The sequence below is a fragment of the Uranotaenia lowii genome, chromosome 2 (assembly GCF_029784155.1).
Source record: "Uranotaenia lowii strain MFRU-FL chromosome 2, ASM2978415v1, whole genome shotgun sequence".
Lineage (NCBI taxonomy): Eukaryota > Metazoa > Arthropoda > Insecta > Diptera > Culicidae > Uranotaenia > Uranotaenia lowii.
In genome coordinates this window covers 63,770,743-63,791,550 of record NC_073692.1, presented here as the reverse complement: position 1 = coordinate 63,791,550, position 20,808 = coordinate 63,770,743, and the positions used below count along the sequence as shown (strand labels likewise).

General features: G+C 32.8%; 1 protein-coding gene across 15 annotated transcripts in view; it reads left to right on the top strand.

The window, feature by feature from the left end:
* Nucleotides 1-20,808, top strand: part of LOC129748355 (piezo-type mechanosensitive ion channel component-like) — a 157,406-nt gene that overhangs the window by 123,941 nt on the left and 12,657 nt on the right. For 13 of the 15 annotated variants that reach the window (XM_055742947.1, XM_055742946.1, XM_055742944.1 and 10 more), the window contains 3 exons: nucleotides 12,855-12,929; nucleotides 13,507-13,678; nucleotides 13,751-14,172. In XM_055742947.1, coding sequence (XP_055598922.1) covers nucleotides 12,855-12,929; nucleotides 13,507-13,678; nucleotides 13,751-14,172 — 669 coding nt within the window. The remainder of the gene's footprint in view (nucleotides 1-12,854; nucleotides 12,930-13,506; nucleotides 13,679-13,750; nucleotides 14,173-20,808) is intronic. The other 2 variants (XM_055742950.1, XM_055742945.1) reach the window with 1 other exon arrangement.

The following is a 20,808-nucleotide window of genomic DNA, read 5'->3' as shown; positions in this document are numbered from 1 at the left end:
CTGCCTGTGAAAAATACTATCCGACCTATTCTTATCAAAATTTAAAATTTACATGTTTTTGAGATATTTACGATGCAAGAGAAAATAATTTTGCACAGTTTTCTACAAAATCCGTCATTATCAAAGTGATAGCTGACAAAACCGTTGATTATTCCAAGAATAAATGCGTGTGAGTAGTGGAAAAGTATGCAAACACTGTCAAAAGTGTCCAAAAAGTTCGAATAAAGCATTGGCGTGAAGCACATGATCGGAAACTACGGTTAAAGGTCATCAGGGAAGCCAAGTCTCACACCAGCATTTTTAATTTTGAATAAGCAAAAAACTAAGGGTAGATCGCTGAAATGTCCAAAAAAAATTTCTTCAATAAGCTAAAAGTGTTGCTCAGTAATGAATCATTCAAACCTTACCTCAAACAACAATTTTTCTGCTAGTTCCAGAGCTCGTGAGCTGTAAAGCCGGTAACGAGGCTATGGGACAGATGCTTTCTGATGGATGACAAAACTTATGAAATACCCTATTTTAAAAAATTCCAGCGTTTGAATCCTATACCAAGTCTGCTTCTGGTAAGGTCCCGAGCATATTAAAGTATGCACAGCAAAAAAAGTGTTGCAATATTACATCGAAAACAAGCACATAACTTGAGTTTCAAAGGCGACCTAATATTACATCTTTTCTTTGTACAATATAGTACCGTAAAACGGGGTAACTTTGATCACCGGGGCATCTTTGACAATCTTTGACAATCTTTGACAATAAATTTTTGCACATTATCATCAATAACTCAGTTTATAGTATGAATTTTTGAAAACTGTTTTCTACGTTTGAAAGCCTATTAATTGAGTATGAAACAGACAAAATTTGCTTTGTATTTGAAATTTTTTCTGTTAGTAAAAGTGTAATTTCAAAATTTGAAATTTATCTACTTTTTCCAAGGCTAGCAAACAAACAGCTCTCCTGATGAAACCAGAAAGCGTTTAGAAGCAAACGGATTGTTGATTGTGAAAGAACTATTTTTTTTCTTTGTGTATGTATAGTTATAGTGCTATTTGAATAGTCTTTTAGTGATAAATTTTTGATATTTAAAAAATAAGGACATTTTCCAAGAGTAAGCCCGTATTGAACAAATGGACAGAAACCCTATCAAATGGATTACTTTGAAGAAAAAAAATTAAAATGGTAATAGTAGGAGGGCCTAGAGGAATGTGTTAAGGTAAAATTTCATTTGTATTTGAGAGCTCAAACTATTTAGCGATTGTTTTAAATTTTGCCCCTAAATGTATGCAACATAATAGTATTTTTTTTCAATTATAAATATTAAAAAAAAAACGTTAAAAAGCAATTTAAAATTTGTAAAACTAGCATTTGCAAATATTATGAAGGTGTTTTGTATCCTTTATGATCAAGAAAACTCGTTAAAACCGTCAAAATAGAGACTGATCAATGATACCCCAAAGCATCAAATTGAAAACAGAGACGAAATCGATTTTTTAATCAAATTTAAAATGGTCTTATAAATTTCTGCAACCATGTTTAGCGTTCATTGGAGTCCAGTACTGATTTTAAAAATATGAAACATGCCACATTCCTCTTAACAGAAAAAATAATCGATAAATATTGAAAAAAGTGATCAATATTACCCCGGATTACGGTACGTAAAACGGATGTAAAATAGATCAGTAAATGTACATATGTATCATAGTAAACAACGTCAAACATTGAGCTCATTGTCAATTGAAAAATAATAAAGATATGAAATATGAATATGAATATTCAAATTTATATATCGTATAAGTGGAATTAGCACGTGCAATCGAATCCTGATAGTGAAATATTCTATTACTGGCTCTCTGGCTCCATTTCGAAATACTTCTTTTCAGTTTTGAATCCAGATGCTGAATTTCTTTACAAGTTCTGATTAACGAATTTTAGTTTTTAATTGGTTTTGAGCGTGAGCATTTTCCACTAAATATATTAAATTATTTTGTTGTATTTTTTAAAGGCATTGGTTCACTATTTTGATGAAATGGTTGTGATGTTGGTTGATATTTTATTGAGATAATATATAATGCAGCTTTGTATTTTTGGTTTTTTTTGTTCAAAGAGATTTTTTAAAGCAATTTATGATTTGGTCAAGATTTTCTCATGTCAATTTATTTAAAATTTTGAACAGCAAGTGAATAAATTTAATGAAACTAAAACTAAAATTGAAAACAACGCTGATTTTTTAAAAGTTCGATTGATCAAGGATTCGTGCTTTGACGCTTTTCTTTATTATTAGATTTTTAAGAGATGATAATATTGATTGAAACGCATCTCCTGGAGCAAAATAAATTTTTGCAGTATCAAAACATAAACTTAAATAAAATTTAGAAACAAATTTGATAAAGCACTTGTTGCCTACAATGGTTTATTTTTCAAGGTTTTGAAACTTGCTCAGAATGTACAGCAGGATCATTTTTTTTTCTTTATTTATGTTTTCAAAGGCGTGGAATTCAATTTTTGGCATTCATGCATTAATTTGATCTGGCTTCAACAGCATATTTCTGGGATTTTTTTTATTTATATCATTAAAAAGATGTTTATGTTTAGCCTGAAAAATTTATGGTCAACTTTTGTCAAAATGATCAAATGTATCTTTTACTTCCAAATTTGGCTAAAAATATGCGAGTTTAAGTTTGCAATTGAATTCAAAACTTTAACCTTCTATATAACTTCGCTCATGTAACTAAGTTAAGAAAAATATAAAAATCAAAAATATATCTATGCTTGAATTGCAAAAATAAAACGCTTTCAAAGAAGACTCAAAAAGTTTCGCACCACTAACCTAGCTTGGTTTGAAGCAGTTGGTAAAGAGTCTCCTAAAAACCCCTAAAGAGCTTCTCATATCTTTCCCCAACGAAGGTCGTTCCTTATATAAATATACTAGCTGATCTCATACGAACTCCGTTTCGCTTTAAACTTGGAATATGTCATGAACAGTTTGTATGAAAGCCAATTGCCAAGCATTTTCCAGAAGCACTTCTGAATTCATTGTTAAGTAATAATTGCAAAAATATCGGTCGATCACTTTGTCTGTCGTCTGCTACTAAATTTGAAATCAGAAATCCTTTGACCATGCTAAAAAAACACGTGTATAAATTTCGACTCGATCTTTGCATAACAACGCAATTATTGCTAAAAAGCTAAACCTCTTTCGGGGGCTCTTAAACAATTTTTGATGACTGAAATCGATTGCCCTTCCCTCAAAACTCCCATGTGCAAATTTTCAAAGCAATCCATTGTATAATAACGTCAATATTGCCAAAAACAGTGAAAAATTAATTTATATGGACGACCCCTTTCGTCGACCCCTGGCAAAGCATTTGACATCAGAAATTGGTTGCTCGTCCCTGAAAACTACCGTGTGCAAATTTTCATCCCAATCCGATGTAAAATAACGACGATATTGCAAAAATATTGAAAGGTTTATATGGACGACCCCCTTTGCCGGCCCCTTACATTGAATTTAATACCTGAAAGCCATTGCTCATCTCTCAAAACTCTCGTGTACCAATTTTCGTCTGAATCCGATGTATAATAACGACAATATCGCATCAACAGTGAATAGTTTATATGGACGACCCCTTTGGCCGACCTCTGATTTTAGTTTGGATAAGTGAAATCAGTTGTTTGTCTCTCATAACTCCTATGTGCAAATTTTCACCCCAATCCGATGTATAAAAACGTCAATATCACTAAGATACTGAAAATTTAATATGGACGACCCCCTCTGCCGGCCCCTTACACGGAATTTGATACCTCAAATCGATTGCACGTCACTCAAAACTATCGTGTACAAATTTTCATCTGAATACGATGTATAATAACGTCAATATTGCAAAAACAGTGAACAGTTTATAAGGACGACCCCTTTGGCTGACCCCTTATACAAAATTTTACACCTGAATTCGATTGCTCGTCTTTCAAAACACTCATGTGCGCATTTTCAACACAATCCGACGAAAAGTAACGTCAATATCGCGAAAACAATATTTGTCTTGTATGGACGACCCCCTTCAAAAGGGGTCATCCGAAAATCTAAAAACATTTTTCATCTTTCCTGGTCCTAATGAGCATCCATGCCAAATTTCAGCTCTTTAGCCCTTAAGACGGCTGAGTCTATAGAGGACAAACAAACAAACAAACAAACAAACAAACAAACATACAGAAATTGCTTTTTATATACATAGATAAAATAAAATCAACGAAACTTCTAATGATCTTTTTTAAATATTTATTAATACTATTTCTAAACTTAAAACTAAATCTATCAAAAAATAAAGATAATAAATCCATTATTAACATATTTTTATAATAAGGGATCGTACTAGTCGTTCTGCGCTACCCACAATTGCTGCGTTCGAACAAGTTCCTGTATCGGGTTTCATTTTCTTCAATATGAATTTTTGAAGAAATTCCAGAGTTTAGGATGCGCACAACGGAAATTTGAAATAGTAGAAGAAAAGAATTTCAAAATAGTTCTCAAACGCCACGGAAATGGTTCAACAACCTTCGGTTAAAAAAGAGCTTTCAGCAAAAACGTATTAATTTTGTTGAAAACCGCAATCTAAAAAAGAGAGAAAATAATAGTAATTTTTATCCACAAAATAAATGATTTGATTAAATACCTATACTCACGATCACTGGACTGTCACTTCCATCACCAATTATAAGATTTTCTTCATCAACGTCCAGTAGTGTTAGGAATTTCTGTTAATTTTAATTGCTGTTTGCCTAATAAGTTTAAATGGATATTTAGCTCCGGACACATCTTATTCCGAAGGAAACCAAATATAATGATTCTCGGTCCCTAAAAATAAAAAAAAAATCCAATAAACCTTCCAGTAGAAGATTTGCTAAGGGATTCTGTTAATTTTTATGTAACTTACCTGCTAAACAAATCCATCTGGGCCACGAAATCCTTTCTTCTAGTTTGTGTGTAATATTACAACGGATGATATTGTATTACACAGGACGGCGTGTTCAAATTCCTTACATCGTTTGGATGTTATAAAATGCCTCCAAAATGTGTAATATTTTTTTAATTTTTTATGTAAATGCATTAATGTCGAAAGATGAGTATTATTACATCAAAAAACGTGAATAATGCGTTGTTTGGCTCATATCAACTGTAATTACATCGGCCTATGTTACTTTTTTTTTTGCTGTGTGTATTTGCTGGTTGTTTTGTATAAAATAAAATGATTTGCCAACATTCTGTTCTTGTGAAAAAAAATTTTCAAAACGAAAACTTTGGTTTTTACTGTTTTTAACAGCCTAAAAAGAGTAATCTTGTGTGTACCCTTCGCAACCTACGATGTATTCTAACCGATTGTACTTTAAGTTCAATCTGATGATGGTTTCACTTCATTGTTGTCAGATTTTGACAGCAGAAATTCCTTTAAAAACGCTTCAAAGTGGCTAAAAAATAATCTAGTGTTGTTAATTTCGAAACAGCTGTATGCACTAAATTGCCCTTAGTTTCTTTTAACACTAGAAGGACCGGCAAATTGAATATACCTATTCGGACCGTGACCAGTCAAAATGACTGGTAAAGGGGAAATTTTTTCTATCATAATATTTTTAAATTTTTTCTTTTGAAATTGTTTTGTTATTAATTCGATAACATTTTTGTTATAAAATTGAAATATTTTTTCACCATGGGTGCCCGGAATCACCTCAGTTTGGCATAGTTGACGAATACGTGTATGTCATAAAATGAATATGTCAAATAATTATCAAAAAATTGAAACACATTATCAATCTAATAATAAAAACATGTTAGATGGCTATGGTTATTGACCATGGGTGCACGGTTTCACTTCAGTTTTGTTTTAGTAGATGTTTTCTAGCATCCATCGCTCTGAAGTTTTTCAACCCGATGCCTATAAATTATACCTGATATTGTAGTTTTTGAAGCATATTTTTTATATAAGTAGAGCAATTCACCATGGGTGCACGGATTCACCGCCATTCATCCAACATCAATTTTTTTGCATGTTAAAGGAAAAGAATAAAGACTTTTAAAGATTCGAATGAAAATTTGTGTTATATACATGGTTTTTCACTATGGGTGCACGGATTCACCGCGTTTTAATCAAATATTGGACTTTGCAATTTTTTAAAAAGCATTATTACAAAACTTAACTAAACCAAAGTCGAAATCATGTCTTTCATGTTGAGACATAATTATTTAAATAACGATTTTTATTTTCAGCTCCGTTTTTTCATTCCTGGAAAAGAAATATTTCAATTATATCTTGAAATAATAAATTTATTTATTTATTATTAAAAAACAGGTTTTTGCCATCGTATATTTATCTGATAAGATCTGATCAACATCCAAGAAATTGGAAAACGGTTATCATGGATCGAGTGAATTTTCGGAATTATATGCATCAAGTTATGTCGTGCGACGGAAAACAGTGGAAATAAAAATAATGAATCAACATGGTCAAATGTATACATTGATTTGTTTTTCCTTAAAAGTTTTTCCATTGACTAATGTTGCATTTCAAATGCCTATCATATCTAACTCAAAAATATTTTGTGTTCTGAAGCAAGTTGAAAACTATTTATTTCTATATAATTAACAACGGTGAATTTACAGCCATTCCGGGCACCCATGTTGAAAAATCTTAGCGCCAATGTGGTCTATCAGATAGACTGGCGTGAGTCTAGTCTAGGTATGCCAGGTGTACTGGGTTCGATTCCCGGTATCGGCAAGAAATCTCTAGGGTTCAAACCCCGTAAGTTGCCGACAGGTAAGACGTGTTTCCTTTTATAATAAGAATGTTCAATCAGTTGCCAGCTTTATACACGGGTGCCGGAATACCTGTAAGGGAACTTGAATTGGAAATTTGTCGAACCTAATAATCTAAGAATGCATGTGAATACATACTTGAGCAGAAACTGCGGTGAATCCGTGCACCCATGGTGGATAACCAACGTATGAAGAATAATCAAATATAAAAAAATCATTTAAACTGTTCAGTTTCATAGACATAAGGTCTTCAAATTTGAATAAATAAGTACACAATTCATAATTATTTTACTCATACTAGTTCAGTATAAAACATATTTATCACCTAAAATTACTCGATTACTCGAATGGACATGTTTTAAAACTAACATAACTTTTACAAATCTTGATGAAATTTCGCCAAATTTTGACAGAAAGTTTGATTATAGTTGAGCAACAAAACAGACCAAAAAAATTGGGAGTCAAGTGCTTGAAGCGCCCCACAGCGGTCGATCCGAGAACTTTTTCTACAAATTTCCATGACTTCGCATCGAAAATCAATAATTTCATAGCTAATGACACACTCCTGCCCACCATAAATCAACTAAGGCTCTTTGTCTTGAATGTAGATTTCAAATAAAACCAAAAGCAAGCAAAAAAAATTTATCTTGTTTGAGTTATAGGGTTGTGAATTTTACCAGTCATTTTGACTGGTCACGGTCCGAGTGTCCATGGCGAAATTTTTCTCGCTTATTAAAAGAGCTCGAAAAATAAAAAATACACAGTTTTGTAAAGATTCAAAATTTATGAAAAGTCGTATTTTTTGCGAATTTTTAGAGGGTAGTGTTTAAAAGATATTCAACAAACAAAGTGTCCCACCAGTCATTTTGACTGGTGCGGTCTTTCTAGTGTTAAATGAGAAGATTAGACGAAGTATAAGTGGAAAAAACTGATCAATGTCATGACTGAAAAAAGTGTGCGCCGGCCGATGGAAGGTACCAATAAGGTTGAATTTTTTTTTTTACAAAAAACTTAATTTTTTTTATGAATTACCATAAGATTACCGTCATTTACTTCATAGAAAGTATTTAGATCAAACGAATGGTTTTTAGACACACGCATTCGAAACTGTCCCATTAGACTGAGTCCATTTGGGGTCATTTTACAACGTTTACATGAGTAAATTTGAACTTTTAGGTTTGTATGGGAAAATTGAATATTTAGTACTGAAAAATCAACATCATTTTTGTTTCTTCTATGGAACCGAGCCTGCTAATGGTTTTTGTGCCAATTTATAAATTCCTTCAAGAAAATTTTTCACTGAACAACTTCGTCGAATATCATAACTTCGTATCTTTTTAGACAAAAAAGTTATTAGCTGTTTAACAGGTGTATGTCTTTTTGGATTGATAAACCATGAATTCAATTGACACCACTGCTTGTGCCCCACGAAGTATGGCATGAATAGGGGTCTTGCAATACTTCGCTATGCACCCAGCAGTGGTGTCAATTGAATTCATGGTTTATCAATCCAAAAAGACATACACCTGTTAAAGAGCTAATAACTTTTTTGTCTAAAAAGATACGAAGTTATGATATTCGACAAAGTTGTTCAGCGGAAAATTTCCTGTAAGAAATTTATAAATTGGCACAAAAACCATTAGCAGGCTCGGTTCTACAGAAGAAACAAAAATGATGTGGATTTTTCAGTACAAAATATTCAATTTTCCCATACAAACCTAAAAGTTCAAATTTACTCATGTAAACGTTAATTAAAAATTCTGCAAAAATCATGGATGAGTTTTGGACCAAAACGAAGCTTTCAAGACCCCAGGGTTTGAGAAATTTAAAAATGACCCCAAATCGACTCAGTCTACTGTCCCATATCTAAAAGAACTAAGCTTTATCCGAACGTTTTGTTGTTTGAGTATCTTCATCTTTCCCATCCGACCGCTTCATCAGTGTAGGACTACCGGAGCCAAATGGAAAATTGGGGTTAATTTTCATAGTCTTATGATGGGAAAGGGAATGGAAAACGAGAAAAAAGGTTGAATTTTGGGTGTAGCTCTTTATTTTTTTTTTTTTTTTTGTAGCGGCCCACCACACTCCCCCACACCAAAAGGCTCAATTGAGCCCCCTGGTAATGGACGCTACTGTTCTCAGCATGTCTGGCAGCAATGATAATAAAAGTTAACGCGAGCAAATTTTAATCATGCTGAGAACACAAAAATTTTTGAATGTCGTGCGAGGAAATGTATTATTTAACTTAATTGACTACAATATGAATCTCAATGGAAAATAATTTCCTTTGAAGAGATTCATTATACTATATTTACTATTACACTATTTATTTTTTGCTTATTTTATCAAGTTATGTTCAATAATTTAATATAATAAAGTTACAAACTACAAAATTTTTAAAGAATAATACTATTAGAAAATAACGCTACAAATGAACAAAAAGTAAGCAAAACAAAGACTGGTTGATGATCGACTGTTTTAATGGTTCAATTTTTCTTTCAAAAGCTGTATCACTTTGGTTTTGAACATGGAACGATTGGTTATATTTTTAATTTCAGTTGGTAAGGTGTTGTATTTAGTAGGTCCAATAAACGAAATTCTTTTTTGCCCTAATGATGTTGTTGATCGGCTTCGTTGCAAGAAATCTGACTGGCGAGTGTTATGAGTTCGCAACCCCGTAGTTAAATGGAGGTTTTGAATATTTTCAATTGAGTGTAGATTATCATAGACATATATAACAGTTTGCAAATCACAGAGTTCAGATATTGGAAGAACGTTATGCGTTCTTAAAGAGTATAGCTGAAGGGTAGGGAATAACAAAGGGAGCTTTAAGATGTTTTTCAAGCATCTATTCTGGAGCGTTTGAAGTTTCTGTAAGTGGGACAAAGAGGCTCTTCCCCATATCATAATAAGGTAGTTCAAATGAGAGTGAATAAACGCAAAATAAAATTTAAAGAGAACATGTTGTGGAACAAAATTTCTCAGTTTCCAAAGAACACCGCAAAGAGGAGTAATTTTTTTTTCCAGGTGTTCAATGCTTCCTCTGTAAGTTTGTTTTTTTTCCTGTTTTTCAAACCAAAATACCAGCGAAGTTAAACTTACACGGTAGCAAGACTGGTAATCAGGCGCGGTCCTATGGGGGGGGGGGGGGGTGATCGGGGTGATCACCCCCCCCAAGCGGCAAAAATCCGTTACAGAATACCCGCAAAAGCTCGAATTTCTATAAAAAGTTGGAACTTTTCTGCGTAGATGTGCTTTCCAATTTTAAAAATTTTCCACTCCGTGGGGGTGTTTATTCAACAAAAAAGTTAATTTATCACTTAAAAGGTTCAATATTGAAAAAGGTCAAACTCAAGCAGCTGTAACTTAGGATTCCCTGGACTGAATTATACCAAATAACTTTTGTTGATAAGTTACTCAACAAAAGGGTGTTGTTGAGTGGTGATTTGGAATTTGCTATTAATAAAATGTAGGGACAATTTTTTTTTAAGATTGTCACTAATTTCTCTCATATGCTTCAAATATACGAGCAAATCGCAACAAATTTTAGTATTTGCTTCAAATTCAGAGTTTCTGAGTTCTTGATTTTATTTTGAATTTCAAGGAAATGAAAAATTTGGAAAAGTCATATAGGGGGGTGAAAATGGTTATAACATTGAAATTCTTGAAATATTTGTTCTGGTTTTATCATACATTTATTGCCTCCAATTGCAGAATAAAAAATCAGGTTCTGAATCACAGTAAAGATTCTGTTTCGCGTGAGTTTTTCACCTTCAATTAATCCACCATTCAAATATGAATTATAAACTTAAAATTAATAACCTATATTATGAAATTCAAAACAAAAATTCAAATTTTAAATCTGATTTTATTTAATTCTGTTTGAAATGTATCACATCAAACATTCATATTATGGATGACTGTGGAAAAAATACAAGTACTGCCAAACAGAAATCGAATATAAAATATTCATAGTAAAAGTTTAAATTCTAAAAAATCCTCTCAAGAGATTTCAGCAGCCATAAATCGAAGAAAGAGATTACGTTTTATGACTTTTGCTTTTCCTATGAGTTTTTAGTGCCAAAAAGGATCAAAAAAGTATTTATATCAGCTGTTTCAGGAATTGGTGTTGGAGATAGAGATTCAAACTCATCTCTAGAATCCAAAATCTGCATTCAAAACTATAACACAAGAAAACAAAATTCACATTTTCCGAAGTGCAAAGAATTTGAAAACTAATTTCAACTTATTTAGGAGCTCTAAATGCAAATTTGTATTCTTTTATTAGCTCTTTTTTCCGGTATAAATTTTGAAAATACAAGGCTCATTGGAGAAATTTGTGCACTTTTTAGCAAAAGTGTAAAATATCCAAAAAAATTTAGAAAAAAAGGTATTAACTTAATGATCAATTCTAATAAAGACTGTGAGTTATTTACCATGAGAAAAAAATTATATAATAATAAGTATCTTTCCTCATTTTGTAAAATACGAAGATTATCTAGACGAAATCTGTATTGTTTTTTTCCGAAAATTTGGTACTTTTTGCATTCTTCCCTCTGACCTGCATCGTTGAAAGAATAAAGTATAATGAAACGATTAAACATATTTTTAGTTGTTCAGGTTAGTTACTTCATTAATTATCATTGATCGATTTAACTCTGAACTGCTAAGTTTTAAAATTACTCAACGCCAGAAAATAAGAAGGGGAAAAAACAGACAAAAAATCGAGTTTGAGACGCAAAAAACTTCCAAATTCAGTTTGCCACGGTTATAATTTTTCCTTTGTGAATTAAAACTATTCCCTTATCATTCCACTATTTTTTCGGTTAAAAGGCATTATATCATGCCAAACAGTCATAAGATTTTTTAGTGATTTAAATTTTAAGTTAAAATTTAGCTTAAGGTTAGATATTCTTAATCTGAAAGCTTGGCTATTTCAATTGCAAATGATTGAGACTGTTCAAGTGTTCACTAAAGAAGAGAAATAACATTCAGAATTAACCCTTCATTTCATAATTTTCTTTATAATTCAAAATTATTAAAAAAAAGGTAAATATGTGGTGAACGAAAATTAATCACTTTTCTTTGTAATTTATTTCTTGTAATACAATTAAAATTGAAAATTTTGAATGAAAACTTTAAATTCAAGAGCAAATCAAATAAAAATCGGTTCCAGAATTTAGAAACTGATTTTGATAATGATAATTGATGATGATTTCTACTTAATTTATATTTAAAGTGTTGATTTTATGTATTGTGTTTCCAAATTTGAAAATTATAATACTAAATTTCCAAATCACGATTCAGTAAAATACCCCAATGAAGAATTCAATTCCCGTTAGTTATGTTAGTTAGTTTGTTTATCGGGCTTATCGGTGAAAAGTAAAATACTTTTGATAAATTATAAAATACCAGAGTGCTAATATTTAGAAGCTCAGAAAAAAAAATGAAGATAACTCGAATTTTTTTTCTACGTGTTCATCTCTCAACATCGTGTGTATTATTGACATTGAAAAAATTACATGTTTTATCGTGAATTTTTTTAAAGAGCTCTTAAAGTGACAATTTTAAAATGCCAGATATATGTACCTACAAATTTAAAAAAAATATATAATCATTTTTTCGCAGTGGTTTTTATAGATTCGGTGGTTGTTTTATAAAGGGATAACAACCCCCCCTCCCCCCCCCCCCCCGCAACCCCTCCCTTCTCCTTTCGCTCACTCAAATGATTGTTTTTTTCACCAGATATTAACGTTCCTTTATATTGACTGATTTTTGAAAGTTGGAAAATCACCCCCCCCAAGAGCCGACTCTAGGACCGCCCCTGCTGGTAATACTAGAATTTGTCAGAAATAGAACTGTTTTTTCCTTAAATTTGTCAATGAAAGGAACCATTTGAATCTATAATAAGTTGTTATCCCTTTTCAACTATTTAACAAAGGTTTGGAGTTTGGTGATACGTTTGTTACAAAAATTGTTTTACGATGCATCAGTTAACATAAAATATTTCTTAACCGCAGTCTCTGTTTCACTTTCTGTGCACTCTATTCAGCCGGCTTCATCAGGTCAGTGGTTTGGGTGCGGCTCTTGCAGTAATGGCCCACAAGGAGCGTCAGGCTAAACAAGAGTAAGTTTTCCTACTTGTAGCTGGATGTTGTACCGTAGTTCTTGTTAATATCACCTGTTAGAATGGTAGTTTAATTTTTTCGTTAAATTGTACCAAGACAACTTACGATATCGTTGTCACCTTTTTTTTAGTACTTGTTCTAGTTCTACGGCTATGACGCATGATGTTCAAAGTATTTTTCGTTCGATAGTTATCTTTATAAAAAATCGAAGAATGTAGTGTATTTTTCTTCCCGCTTATCCCTCCCCATTGATTGAACACTCACAACACATTTTGTAGAACCAGTAGAAGTTATGTTCCCGAAATTCTTATCCTGGCTCCCTCGATTGAGCGAGGTCTAGATGATGGAGTTCCGTACAAGTTTGTCTCCAGTGATACGCTGGGCAGGTAACGGACAGCAATAAGATATTTGATTTTTGTCTCTATTCCATCACCGAAATACTTTTTGTCCAACAACAACGCACCCAAATTGTTGTAGCCTGCACTGTAAATATTTTAGCGGCACTTCTCTAACACATAAATTATGAATGATTTCTATTGCGCGTTACAATAATTTATGTTTTATTTCTGCGCCTAGCAAATCAACGGAAACCGTGGAGACTATCGACAAACAGCTCGAAGAGGACGACTCCGAGGAAGATTTCGTTAGCAAAGAACATTCGGTTATAGTGGAGTTTTTGCAAGCATCCTGGTACGCAATTCTCTCACATACGGATTTCATTTGCTATTTTTTGGTGTTTTTGAATCAGGTGACTTTTAAAAAAATATTTGTTAAAGTATTAAACTTAGGTCTTTTTTAAACCTTCCATTTCTTTTTTCAGATTAAATCGGCTAGTCTATTTTCGCTACCACTTCCTCTGATGGTAACTCTATGGGGGACGCTAACATTCCCTAGGCCTTCGAAAAACTTCTGGGTAACGCTGATAGCTTATACCCAAACGGTGGTCCTACTGAAGTGCATCTGTCAGTTCGAAATGCTACCGTGGAATCAAAATCCGATTCCCCCGAATCAACCCTTCAGTCCGGCACGGCTGATCGGTATTGAGCACAAGAAAGGTTACGCCACCTACGATTTAGCATTGCTTTTAGTGCTGTTCTGTCACCGATTCATTCTTAAATCCCTGGGACTATGGAAGTCCGAGTTTGTCGACGAAACAGAACTTTCCGAGGGTTTGTATCGATTGGACACGGCGGATGAGAATGTGAAGAAACTGCTGAAGGAGTCGGAAGAGATCAACAAAGAGTAAGTGAAAATGTTTTTGTTGGATTGCTTTTTTTTAATGTAACATCCCACTAACAGATTTCAGAGATTTCATTTCCTTACCCGGTTGGGTGCAGCAATCATCCAAAGGGTCAATCTCACAAACTTTGAATCATTCAGGTCCATCGGTATTATGGTTTTGTTTTTGTTTTTTTTAAATGTCCTATCCAGTATTGCATTTTCGGTTACATAACTATCCAACAGGGTGACCCAAAAATAAGAGAATGTTCCAAAATCAATACCTTAGATGTTGAAATCGTTCCTTTACTTGTAAGAAGGCCCATGCAAAATTTCAGCTCATTTGATTTACACTAAGGGGTCTGGCGAAACCGCAAAATTCTGTTTATTGACTCTAAGTTTATGCACATGTACCGATTGCTCTACAACACATTTCTTTTCAATATTAGGTATTGGAAAAATTGAACGGTGATACTTGTTTCCGCTATCGCTTTACCGGTATTACTATCTCTACCTCTCTTGTACCCTTGTGTGTTTAGATTAAGAAAACCAAATTTGTAGAGCAATCCGTGCCTGTTGATAAAAGTTAAATAAAAAAAAATAGATTTTGCAGATTCACTAGAACAAATGGTGTCGAGTTTCCAAACAAACTTGAGAACCGTAGAACGACCCCTTAGACATAATCAAATGAGTTGATATTTGGCATGGGTCTACGGGCAGGTCAAGGAATGATTTTAGCTTCCATGGTTTGATTCCGGATCATACCCTTATTTTTGGACCACCCTACTTTCCAATTAAGACCAGCCAGCAGCTTTGGTGTTAGTTGTTGAATACCTCTGAATATCGTTGATACCTAGCGAGTGGAATTCAAAATAAACATGAGTATTTTCTTCAACAAAAATCTTGCGATACAGTCGTTACATTTTAACACTTTTAAAGTTCGATTACACAAGGCAACAAAATTCACAATTCCTAGATACAAAGAGTATAGAGGTTTATTTTGACTAACTTTGGGGCACGGATTCCAAATATTCATCTAGCTTTTCTGATCTCTCTTCAATTACCTCAAAGTTGGAAAAAACTCACTTATTTGACCGGAATCTAGTGTTCAAAACTGCCTCGAAAAATGAGATGAGAAACTCAGAAAGTCTCATAAAATTTGTTCAAGTTCGCACATCATTACAATCATTAAAAAACTATCAATCATAAAAAAAGGAAATTAAAATTTAATTTTGAATCCAGAACTTTTTGTTGCAACTTTAGAAATATAAAAAGGTGCTAATATTAGGTACAATTTTCCAGTAATAGTGTTAGATTCAAGAGTTTAAAACTAGACAATCATCTTTACACACGGCACGTTTTTTGTAGCTTAATTAAAAGTTTGACATCGCTTATTTCAATTACTCGTCATAGTTTATTTTCTCTGCTTACTCTCGTTTTGAAATTGAAGGGCTAACTTGAGAAATTTATTTGGCAATATTTTAGAATATTTATAGGTCTTATCAGGTCAATTATAAAACTTTTTATATGTGCTTCATCCAACGTTTCGAATTATATTAATTCTTTATCAAGGAACTAAAATTAAATACAGGAGCATAAAACATATTTTCTCATAATTAATATTAACATTAATTACTCACTCGGACATTCGTGTTATTGTCCAAAGCAGATGCACTCCTACAGCGTTCATCAATCGTCGGGATTCTGGCTATGAATTTTGAATTTCAAATCTCATTTCATGTCGGAAGTGAGGAGGAAAGCTTGCGTGTGACTTACGTGCCCAATATTCTGGTATCGGCCAGGGCGTCGGCGCCTACTCCGTCGTTTTGGAACACGTCCGTGGCAAAACTTCTATCACTCGACTCACTGTTTGTTATTATTGTTTGAGTTTTCGTAGCGTTTTCTTTACCGCCAGAACCCGGCGTCCATGAGTGCTTGCGAGTGTTTGCGAGAGAGTGAAACACTCCGCCGTACGAGATTGCTCTCCCGTCTGTGTCGCTCTCGTACGGCGGAGTGTTTCACTCTCTCGCAAACACTCGCAAGCACTCATGGACGCCAGGTTCTGGCGGTAAAGAAAACGCTACGAAAACTCAAACAATAATAACAAACAGTGAGTCGAGTGATAGAAGTTTTGCCACGGACGTGTTCCAAAACGACGGAGTAGGCGCTGACGCCCTGGCCGATACCAGAATATTGGGCACGTAAGTCACACGCAAGCTTTCCTCCTCACTTCCGACATGAAATGAGATTTGAAATTCAAAATCATAGCCAGAATCCCGACGATTGATGAACGCTGTAGGAGTGCATTTGCTTTGGACAATAACACGAATGTCCGAGTGAGTAATTAATGTCAATATTAATTATGAGAAAATATGTTTTATGCTCCTGTATTTAATTTTAGTTCCTTGATAAAGAATTAATATAATTCGAAACGTTGGATGAAGCACATATAAAAAGTTTTATGATTGACCTGATAAGACCGAAAAGCCAATACATAACCTCAAAATTATTCCCGGTCGAACAACAAATAGAATATTTATAAGATAGTCAAATCGAAGGTTTCAAATCAATGATCAACTTTTCGAAGACCGCGAGTAGTTGAATTGAAACTTCTGAGAAAAATGAGGCGTCCTTTAAGTTTATTTATCACATTCTGGTGAAATATGAGAATTTAATGATATTTTGGAATATTTTTTTCTAAACAAAATTAATTTTTTTTTTCGAAGCATAAGTCAAAAAAATCGCAGTCTTCAACATAGTTGCAAATGGAATATTAATCTTTAGTTCCGAAAGCTCATACAGTTTCTCCAATGATGTTACAAATAGTTACATTTTTCTATAGGTTTTTAAATAACTTGAGATTTCTTTTCAAGCATATTTTTCTTTGAAACTAGAATAGCTAGGTAATATCTTAATCCGCTAACGAATGGAGGACAAGTAGGTAGATTCGAAATCAGTTTTTGTTTTTTATAGAGGGTTGTAGGTTTATTAAATAGTTATCAATGATTGAGTTTACTCAAAACATACTAGGGTAATTCTGCCCAAAATGACCTTGTGGGGTAAAACCAGCGACTATATTTTGACAGATTTCGAATATTGGCGAAATATTATGAAAAGTCTTCTTACACAAATGAGTTCAGGAAATCGTTATGTTATAATTTAAATAAAAATAATTGCCAGATACTCAATGAAATCTGAATAACGATCAAATTAAATTTTATGGTGGCTATTCATCACTAAATGAGCAAAAGAAATAAGCTTCTACGCTAAGGTGATTGCTGAAAACATCCTCACCCTTGTTTTTTTTTTTTGGTTGTTCAAAGAATATATTTAAACTATCAATAGATGAAAAACTGCTCTAAATTGTTGTTTTATGAAAAAGTCAAAATTCATTGAACTTTGAATATCCGATCAAAAAGCTCCCATCGAATTTTGGACAAATCGCCCTCCTCTCAAGGTGCCGTTCGGTAAGATGTTAACAAAAGCACGTGTTTTACTCTAGATTTCGGATTACAGTTTTCCATGAATACATGCCGATTATCAACATGATACATCGATCTTCTTCTTTGCTTAGTACTAATTAATCAATAGGACATATAATAATTACAACTTTTGATCGGGTTTGAGTAAAAAACGTGCACACAGTTCAACATAATGACAAAAATTTCAAAATTATTCATTTTCATGTTTTCATGTGTAGGAAAAAATGGAAAAAAAATATTTTTTTTCACTTTTTTTTTCGAATTTAATGAGATATAATTTATTTTCACTGTGAAAATTATGTTGTTTTCGAGTCGTTTTGATCCAATGTTTTGAAGCATCGCTTTCCTACGCTACGGCGTTTTACATCCAATGATTTTAAAGGTTGCTTTGAGAAGCGTTTGTAGCAGATAGAAATACGAAGAACATTTTGCAATGCATTCGGGTGAACAGCTTATGTATTTCGCCTGATCGGTCATTTTTCCAAGCAGATGCATATTCCCCTGAATGACCCTAATTTTTAAATTTCAAAACTCAATATCACCAAAGCTAGATTTGACAGAATCATACAAATAATTCGAATTCATGACGGCAAAATCAATTTTTGAAACAATGGCTTTACAGATTTGAAAACATGTACATATCATGTTTTTATTGTAATCTGCATTTTATAGCTTAGCTTATAGTAACTAAAAATTTTGTGAACAACGTTGAGTCTCTTATATTTTCAAAACCCTATTCGTCCACTTTTCAACTTGGTTTTTACATAAATCCTTAAAGTTAGTTTGGCTTAGCAAACTCAGCTTAACATGTGCTTGCAGAAATTTATAATATTTCTTTTCCATTATACAGAGGTTGTTTTCAATTTCGAGCAAAATTTACAAAACGTTTTATCTAGCTCAATCATTAATCGGAACAGTTATTTTTAATCATTTCAACCCAAGAAACTGACTCAAAATAAAAATATATGTTGAACAATTTTCGGTAACTTTTTTTTATTGAAATCACATTTTTCTACATAACAAATCTAACCTTCCCAGATTCAATAATGAAAACTTTGAGTATTTTTTTTATGGAAATATTTTTTTGTGCATCTTAACAAATAACCACATGTTTACGACTATGCCAAATTATTGAATATTTCTGGTCAAGTGGTTCGTGGACTGTACTTTTACAGGCAAAAACAGTATGTATAAAAAAATATCGCTTTTCGATACTGTTTTCAGTGTCTAAAAGTAAAGTTTTAGCACTGAATTACATAAAAAACAATATTAATAACCATTCAGAAATTTTTTTTTAAACTTGGTTAAAAATATGATAGGGTCTACTGAGGTTATTATGAACAAAAATCGTTCTGTTTTGTTCTTATATCTGTTCATAATTTCCCAAATGAATATGAGATAATAATGAATACTGTAAAGATTCCTGTTTCGTGAAAATTCTTAATGTTGGCAATATTTTTAGTGAAATCTAAACACTGCGCTAGATACGATTGGTGGTCCTCCAAACATTACTCTTAATTGGCGAATTTTTGTACTCACAAAGGAACAAGGAAGCTTGTCTTACAACCTCATATTAACAGATTTTAGAACTTGGTAAATTTATGCCTTTTCGGTTTATTTTGATGCCTTTTCGGTGATTTTGACGGTGGGATTTGGTATTGGTATTTTGTAACATTAAAGATAAGTTTAGATAATCTAACAATGCCTAAAACAAGTGTTCATAACTTCAATCAATTTTAAATCAACCAGATATAATTTTACACTGTTTGTGTATAAATTTCATTGACCGGTTGATTTTTGCATTACGCAATGTAAAATTAAATCAAAACAGTTTATCTCTATTCAATTTTGGAAAAAAAGACTAATATTAAATCGAAAGGAGTTTAAAATTACATCTTTTTGTAATCACACTCAAGAAAAAATAAATGACTCGTGTTTAAGATTCCGTGTACTTTTCGACAATTTTTGCTATGTATAGAAATCGCATTTCTAGGTTCATGCTTGAAATATTGTATCTTGCGTAACTTTCGATCCCATCGATTAAACTTTTCAAAAACCTCGACGACATGCAAAATTTCAATAAAAAATGTAGCGTAGTTTAAGAGATCTTGCAGTATGAATGAGTAAAGTCCAAAAAGCCCGATTTTCGTAGAATTACTACTCCAGAAAGCTCAAATTTTGTGATATACATAATAGTGTGACAGTTGATCTATTTAAAACAAAAAAATTGAAAAAAAAATTTCATCATAATAAAAAGTTATGGAAGTTCAAAGTCGAAGTGACAGTGCCCGTGCTTTCAATTTCTATACAATTATGAACGGTATCTGTATCTACACTGTAAAAAATATCTTAAAACTACATGCTACATATACCACAATCAGACGTTTGTATAGACGATGTATTTTTTTTTTTAATTTTTATTGGTTACGATGTGTATTTAAGCTATATTTATTACAATAAATGAATTTGAAGCGAAACTATCCAAATTTACATGAGTGTTTTTTTTTGCCATTTTCTTAAGGCCCTATTACATCAAACGAGTCAGGTAACTCGACTCGACTCCAGTCACTGTCGAATCGAGCGAAATGTCTTATTACGGTAGTCGAGTGAAACTGATCGAGTTAATTTGAGTGTTCGAATGGCGGCTGTCAAATTAAAAAAATTTCAAACCGTCTTTGAAATGCTTCCTCATGCCTAAGGCTGCCAGAATTTTTTCCACTCCCATCCGGGCCTAGCAATTCCGGGCATTTTTTCAAAAAAAACCGAGCAAAATCCGGGCATGGACTTCAATTCTCCAAATCCAAAAACCGGGCAATAACCGGGCAAAGTTTAGGTGTTATTATATAAAGAAAAAATGCAAAAAAAATGAAATTAATATTTTATTAATGTAATTGCAGACTTCCAAAATCTTTTTGGAACACTTAAATATTTAAAGGTTTATAAAAATAAATCAGCGAAATTATTTGAAACAACCGTTGAAAATTTCCATACCGTTAATCTATTTTGCTGAACCTTACTCAAAAAGTTTGAGTTTTTTTTGGTATCTTTTTGAAAATTGTGAAAATATCCGGACTTTTTCACGATATCCGGGCAACCGGGCCGGACCGGACTTTCTCGAAATTTTGCATCAAATATCCGGGCAAACCCGGATAAAACCGGGCAATCTGGCATGCTTACT